General features: G+C 40.4%; 1 protein-coding gene across 1 annotated transcript; it reads right to left on the bottom strand.

Moving 5' to 3' along the window:
- Positions 1–242: 242 nt before the first annotated feature.
- LOC139538970 (interferon-inducible double-stranded RNA-dependent protein kinase activator A homolog) lies at positions 243–4,661 on the bottom strand. Its single transcript, XM_071341574.1, has 8 exons — positions 4,506–4,661; positions 4,099–4,274; positions 3,852–3,933; positions 3,659–3,734; positions 3,354–3,471; positions 3,086–3,180; positions 2,809–2,971; positions 243–2,676 (listed from the first exon to the last, which is right to left on the bottom strand). The coding sequence occupies exons 1-8, from the start codon at positions 4,562–4,564 to the stop codon at positions 2,519–2,521; spliced, it is 927 nt and encodes a 308-aa protein (XP_071197675.1). The 5' UTR covers positions 4,565–4,661; the 3' UTR covers positions 243–2,518.
- Positions 4,662–7,730: the final 3,069 nt, after the last annotated feature.

Raw genomic sequence — 7,730 nt, forward strand, 5'->3', positions numbered from 1 at the left:
TTTGTGGACTATTTGGGGTTTATCATCAGTGTTGCTGCTGCCATGTTGACCCATACCAAGAGACTGTAGAGAGGACTGAATTATTAGTCACATAAACCAAAGTATAGAGTTCACTGTGTTCACTCTCCTACAAATCAGGCTCGTCTATATAGTCAGTCTACAGTAGTGGTTCAAATCTGAGGTAAAAAAAATAATTTATATTTTTCATGATTGTTTAAAAAGGGGACAAATTAAGAATGAGATCGATGTCAAGTAGATTTATTTAACATAAATCTGTCCCACTTCACATGTAATAGTTGTGTATTAATGTGGTCAGGTACACAGCACACGTTTGGGATGAGTCTACCAAAAACATTACATACAATACACACCTTGTTAAAGGAAACCAAAATGTTATTAAACCACCCAATCTAGGCTTTGTGACAAACTCAGGACAAGGTGGAATCCGGTAGTAAATATCATCCCGTCATTAGCATAACATTTCAACCAGCACAAACACAAACTCAAAGCCTTCAAAACACACACACACACAGCAAAATGACTTCATACACAGCTGACATAACTAGGCTACATTACAGGTAGACCGAGAGAGATGACGTCACCAATCACAACAGGGTGACTACCTTCTTAGTCAGCAACATCAAAGCTACCAAGATTCCAATTATTGTCTCTTTGTAGAGCGAAGACAACAAAATGGCGGCCTTGAAGTCTAAGACAGGAGTTGTCCCGATGTTTCTGAGTATGCAATTTTGCTACCATTAACTTAAATATACATTTTACAAAAAGAAATACATATTTTCAGTCTAGACATGTAGATTTATATAATCTCATATGATGTAAGCACAATTCAACCTAAACAAGGCAAATGTTACATTTTCTAATTAATTTGTATTTTTATTTAACTAGGCAAGTCCGTTAAGAACACATTCTTATTTACAATGATGGCCTAACCCGGACGACGCTGGGCCAATAGCGCGCCGCTCTATGGGACTCCCAATCACGGCCGGTTGTGATACAGCCTGGAATCGAACCAGGGTCTGTAGTGACGCCTCTAGCACTGAGATGCTGCGCCACTCCGGAGCCCAATTGAGCAGTTGTTTTTGTTTTGACACTAAATTAAAACCTGCTGTTGGTCTTGTTAAGACGTGTGGTAGTTACACAAAACAAGAGTCCTGTTTGACGGAATCAAATACAATAAAAAATAAACTGTAATACAATGGTGTTAACCAAAGCTCAAACTTTACTCTAAAATCTAACTAAAAGTGATGATGGACCATGTCATTAATATACACAATGGAAAAGTGTTTCACAGTAATGTAATTGAATCTTGACTTGGCAAAGAGGAATGATAACCAATTAAATCAAGCAAAGATAACGTACAAACAAAATACCAATGTGTAATGAATATTTAGTTTGTTCCTACTTAATTTATCAAACTGACCTTTGTCAATCTGCTTCATTATTTAGAAAATATCCCTATGTGAAAAATGAGGGGCAGACTTACGTTAGTGTTTCATCAAATTCATTGATAAATTCCTCTTTTTTATCATAGGCTTATGAGTAAACGAGGCAAAACGAGTTCTCTCACTAATTTTGTTCAGTGCACATAGTTTTACATTTATCATTCAATACACTATTGCATGTATAGAAAAACAACGACAATGGGATAGGGTGGAGACTGTTCTCAACATGTCAACAATGGGATAGGGTGGAGACTGTTCTCGACATGTCAACAATGGGATAGGGTGGAGACTGTTCTCAACATGTCAACAATGGGATAGGGTGGAGACTGTTCTCAACATGTCAACAATGGGATAGGGTGGAGACTGTTCTCAACATGTCAACAATGGGATAGGATGGAGACTGTTCTTAACATGTCAACAATGGGATAGGATGGAGACTGTTCTCAACATGTCAACATTGGGATAGGATGGAGACTGTTCTCAACATGTCAACAATGGGATAGGGTGGAGACTGTTCTCAACATGTCAACAATGGGATAGGGTGGAGACTGTTCTCAACATGTCAACAATGGGATAGGGTGGAGACTGTTCTCAACATGTCAACAATGGGATAGGATGGAGACTGTTCTTAACATGTCAACAATGGGATAGGGTGGAGACTGTTCAACATGTCAACATTATGGCAGCAAGGCCTTTCAAGACTAGTGTCCATTCTATTCCCTTGTCCTTGTTTTTCCATAGTACATAAACTCCATAGGATTAGCTTTCACTGTGAACCTCTGATCTTTTCCTTAAACTAATTTTAAAATGGCCGACAGACACCACAGGTGATGAACTGTGTTTCCTGTCATTGTAAAAAAACATCAACTAGGTAGATTTGTCTGAATGGCATGATTTCTATTGATACTGCCTTCAATATTCACCAATTCCACACAAAGTGAACACTGGGGTAAGGAGTGAAAACAGTGGTAGATGGAGGATAGCGACACCTTTCAGTTGAGATTAAATATTGTTTTTCCTTAAAAAAACCCATCTGTGCCGTTTACTACGATCGCTCATTTGATGGAAGCCATGATCTTGATGTACTGGAGAGCGTTGTGTGCGGCGTCGTTGTGTGCGTTGCCGCAGGAGATGCCCGTGCCGTGGCATACGGTGACGGGTGAGGTGGACAGCTCTGCCAGGCACTGGTACTGCCCGTTCACTGTCAGCTCATCTGCCAAGCAAACGACAGACACACTTGTACAATACACCTGGAATAGGCCCCTGTTTAGCCATTCTTGAAAACAGACAAAAGTTCACATCTATGAGTTGATTTCAGTAAAATTAAGAGATGAACTCTACTCACCAATGTCAAAGTATGTGACTTCGAAGCCCTGCTCTTGGGACAGCTCCAGCATCATCTGGATGTAGTCTGTGTTGGGAATACTGACTGGGTTCCTTCTCAGGAGAGACATCTTCTCTGCTGAGGAGTTACGTAAGTTCTCCAATCGGACACCGGGCTTTGGGATCTGGAATGAGTTGGTCAAACAATACACATGACATACATTCTAGATGACAAAATGTCCTAAATATGTTTTATTATTCTTGGTGGAGAGGCCAAATAGAGGAAATATTTTACATACCCATGTGATTTCAGGACAACCAGACACATTTAGAAGTTTTGCCAACATCTTCTCAGCACCTGCCTTTTTAGCCACCTTCTTGGAATTTCCCGTTGCTATCAGTTTGATGACATACAGCACTATGAATGACTCAATTGAACACTTCCCGAAGGTAGAATGTGTTTAAATAATCCACCAATCCCCCCCCCCCAAAAAAAACACAACTCTAATATGTTATTTCAATGCAATGATAAAACATTTATAAAGAACAACAGTGGAATCACCATACCAGTCTCTGTGAGCGACTCCATTCTGCAGGTAACAGTGAACTCTCTCTTGTGAGGTGGGCCTGCCTCTGTGAAAACAGTGTATTCAGGGAGGCGCCACCCCCGCTGCAGGGCCAGCTCCTTTGGGGAGGAATCCATATTAGCAAAGATGTGAAAACAAGCAATCTATTCATAATCATGTGTGTGGACTATTTTTCATCTGTTACCCTGAAAGGTCTCAATGACAACACACATGTGTTACTACGGTTACAGCCATGCAACAGTACACAGCCCTATTGTCTTACAGAAGGGCAATAACAAAACACACCTGCAGTTTCCCCACTGAGTTGGGTTGGTCGTTAGGCTTTGCTGGGTTGCCATTACTCTCCTTCTTTATGTGAAGGCTGCAGTAGGGGAAATCAGACGTTTAAAAAAAGTGAATGTTACTGGTGGCCATAATGGTTGCAAATGCTACTTGTTTTCATAAATGCTCATGTCAGATATCGTCCATGTTAACTCACTGTGTTCCAGGATCTATTTCCAGAAGGTTCAGGGCAGACTCAGCGGCCTGATGTTTGGCGGCTTTTTTACTGGCTCCTTGACCTGGGATACAACAACGGAATGACATTATGCAAAGTATTGAAAATGAGGCAGACAACATAAAGGTGATGCCCATCTTGTTTATACAAGCCCCCTAATCCTCTAGCTACTGTAAAAGTAGTGTAACGTACATGGCTAGCGTTCTGCGTTGCAAGATGACTCACTCACCTGTGCAGGACACATCTCCTATTGTAACGTTGAAGATAAAGCTGGGTTGGTGCGCCTCCCCTTCAGCCTTTTCCATCACGTACACGGGAAGGTTACCAATTTTTGTTCCATATTCATGTAGAACTTGTATGGGTGTTTTACCAGGGCACGGTGCCTGTGGTTGTTGAATACTCGAGCTGCGTAAAAGGCATGATGAACAGTCATTAGTGTCACTGCATTAGATTCAATGGTATAGCTGTGTTTGTTGTATTATTCAGCAACCAATGACAGTACAAGGTGCGAGAAGCACAGTGTGGCTAGCTAGTTGGGCATTCCTATTAACAATTATACCAGGTAGCTATCTAGGGTTAGCGTACTAGCTAACGTCGAGCATCAAATGGATGTAGCTAGCTAGTAGCATGACAGACCTCGTGTTGTTATTGTGCGTGGTCCTTATAAGTGTAGGTTGAAATCCGTCTTGAGACATGGCTAATAATATCTACTTAATAAAACTGTTGGGTATATCGTTCAAAATCTCATCGGCAACCCTAACAAAGTACTTCCGGGTCACGGAATTTCAGAAATCTTCCAAATAAAAGTCCCCCACGTAATAGCAGAAAAATGTCAATAACTTGTATTTATTCATGATATATGAAAAATAATTGTCCAAACATTAACAGTGATTAATATTTGTTAATATTTTCAGTGACATTTGAATTAAATGTGGGTTTTAAAACATGCTCCAAGGTCAAATAAATGCCCTCAATGCAAATCACTGTATATGAAATACATATTAGTTTAAAGAGTAAATACTATTCTAGGTGCTAAGGAAAAGTGTTGTTGTGAATACTCAATAGGGTCTGTATAATGTATACAGTGGGGAGAACAATGATAAGATTGATTCTTACTATGATAAGATACACGAGGCTGTAAGCCACTAGAGGGTGTTACTATGATAAGATACACAAGGCTGTAAGCCACTAGAGGGTGTTACTGTGATAAGATACACAAGGCTGTAAGCCACTAGAGGGTGTTACTATGATAAGATACATGAGGCTGTAAGCCACTAGAGGGTGTTACTATGATAAGATACACGAGGCTGTAAGCCACTAGAGGGTGTTACTAAGATAAGATACATGAGGCTGTAAGCTACTAGGCCAGGGGTAGGCAACCCTGTTCCTGGAGTGCCACAGAGGTACTGAAGGATTTTGTTCCAACTTTGTGAATCACATGACCAACTGAGCTAATTGTTCAGTTCAGTGATTAAACTCAATACACCTGGTCTTCCAGGTCAGTTAAATCAAAAACATGAAGTGCCTGCGGAACTTCAGGACCAGGAGTTGCCTACACCATGCACTAGGCCATATAATCATCCAGGAATACCTCTTGAGCAAACTGGAATTCAATTAAAACCGTGATAGGATCTGTAAGAACCAAGAAACACTTTTAAGCTTAGCACCAGTCATGTACTTAATAACATACAATGACATATTAAAAACATAGTAATTTCTCAATGTGATCCACTTTATAAAATTATTTATCTTGTATGAAGTAGTAATTATCTTTAGTTTAGATTTTTCCCTGATGTAGTTATAATTTTTTAACATAATTTTAACATTTTGCACTATGAATATACAAATAGCGTTTTACCGCAGAGTTTTATTTTGAAGCCAAAATCGGAAAACCGCAAGTCTTAATGCTGCTGCCGGGACGTTAATGTCGCGTGACGCTAATGGTATACTGTATTGTACAAATGTATTTGTCTGTTGCAGAAACCGGCGAATTTAGCTGGGTGAATTGCCGATTCCATCAGTCGACAACTTGATCAACAACAACCGGTTCACCCGGTCAAATAGATATTTTTCTTCCGCAGTTGTAGGTCAGATAATAGGTTAATACTGTCATCTACTGGTTGTAATGAGGAGCACGATATTACATTTTCTAGAAAGAGATTGCAACTTTATTCCTACAGTATCATTGTTTTAATCAGTGGTGTAAAGAACTTAAGTAAAAATACTTTAAAGTACTACTTAAGTAGTTTTTGGGGGTATCTTTACCCTCCTATTTATATTTTTGACTACTTTTAATTTTACATCTACATTCCTAATGATAAAATATACTTCATACTCCTTACATTTTGGGTGTCATTGTAGGCAACTGGGTTTCCCAAACTATGGACATGTGCTTCTACACCTGCATTGCTTGCTGTTTGGGGTTTTAGGCTGGGTTTCTGTACAGCACTTCGAGATATTAGCTGATGTACGAAGGCCTATATAAAATAAATTTGATTTGATTTGATGTGAGAGTTTTTAATTTCCCTTGCCCTAGTCAGTATATCACTCAAAGCACAAAACTCATTCAAATACCATTGATATAGTTAAAATGGGTAGTTTACATGGGTTTATTCCGTCCATAAAATCTGTTCTTGACCTATACATTTTATGTATTTATTTAACCTTTATTTAACTGGGCAAGTCAGTTAAGAACAAATTCTTATTAACAAGGACGGCCTACCCCAGAAGACGCTGGACCAATTGTGCGCCGCCCTATGGGACTCCCAATCAAGGCCGGTTATGATACCACTGAGCCACTCGGGAGCCAATAGGCCTATACATGCCTTTGTGTTCTCTAGGCAGGGGGTTTTGCAGGACATGCCGGAGCAGATGGGGGCAGGTGGGGAAGCTGACTGCCCTCCTGATGGATGAATGGCGACCCAACCAGCACAACTGCAGTGCGGTGCGATATCTAGATAGTTTCTCCAACATGGTCAGGTGAAGGGAACCTCTGTCTCTTTCTTAGGTCATCATGTCTCTGTTTCACAGCTGTTGGACGAGGCAGAGTCAGGCAGCAGCAACAACCAATTGGAGATGGAGTAGATACTTTATGCCCCAATGCTAGCAGAGGTGTACTTTGGATGGAAGGGAAGTAGTGTCTATTTTTTTTTTACAGCACATCTAGGTGTGCTGTGGTAAAAAAAAATATATATATATGAATAGCTTTACCTGGACAACTTTGTTATTACATTGTTGTAGATCACTTTTATGTGGGACTGTCAAATTGGAATATAAGGTCCTTTGACATCGAGGTGATTCCTAGTACCCACTTCCCTCTGATAACAGGCTGCCGATGCAGCACCTCAGATCTGAAATCAGTTATTTGGTGACCCTCTACACCAAGGCTCTGGAGGGGGAGAGGGGCTGTGCAGAGGACAGACGTGGTATGAAACAAGAAACAGCTGGTGGCATCCTAACTAATACTTCAAACTGACCACTCTCACCGTTCAAACCCTCCGATCCCTGCTGGAGGAGGATTATGACTTCCTCCAGAGCTCGTTCCGCACGTACAAGGTGAATTAGCCACCTGTTGGCACATAGCACCAGTCAGAACTTGGTGTTTCACATTTTGTATGTGAAATTTACTGCAAAGAAAGTTTGAATTATTGTGGTAATAAAAACATGTTTTTTCCCCCTACTGCTCGAGGACAGTAGCGTTGCGGTGATGCGTAGAGAACAGCTAGAAAGAGGAGCAGGAGAGGGATCCCATGATGCATTGTAAGGTTACAACTAAGCAACTATTAAACCATTGAGGTTATTCACAGTTGGGAAAGTACAGTTATTATACAGTTCCTGAGTTTCAGTGTTGACGTTTAATTA

The sequence above is a fragment of the Salvelinus alpinus genome, chromosome 14 (genome assembly GCF_045679555.1).
Source record: "Salvelinus alpinus chromosome 14, SLU_Salpinus.1, whole genome shotgun sequence".
Taxonomy (NCBI): Eukaryota; Metazoa; Chordata; class Actinopteri; order Salmoniformes; family Salmonidae; genus Salvelinus; species Salvelinus alpinus.

What these genes read in the sequence shown, in the direction of transcription:
- LOC139538970 (XM_071341574.1), bottom strand. Translation starts at nt 4,564, where the DNA reads ATGTCTCAAGACGGATTTCAACCTACACTTATAAGGACCACGCACAAT. An exon ending in GAAATAGATCCTGGAACACA is followed by an intron (nt 3,735 to 3,851) that starts GTGAGTTAACAT and finishes CCCCTACTGCAG; the next exon opens with CCTTCACATAAAGAAGGAGA. An exon ending in GGAGTCGCTCACAGAGACTG is followed by an intron (nt 3,181 to 3,353) that starts GTATGGTGATTC and finishes TCAAACTGATAG; the next exon opens with CAACGGGAAATTCCAAGAAG.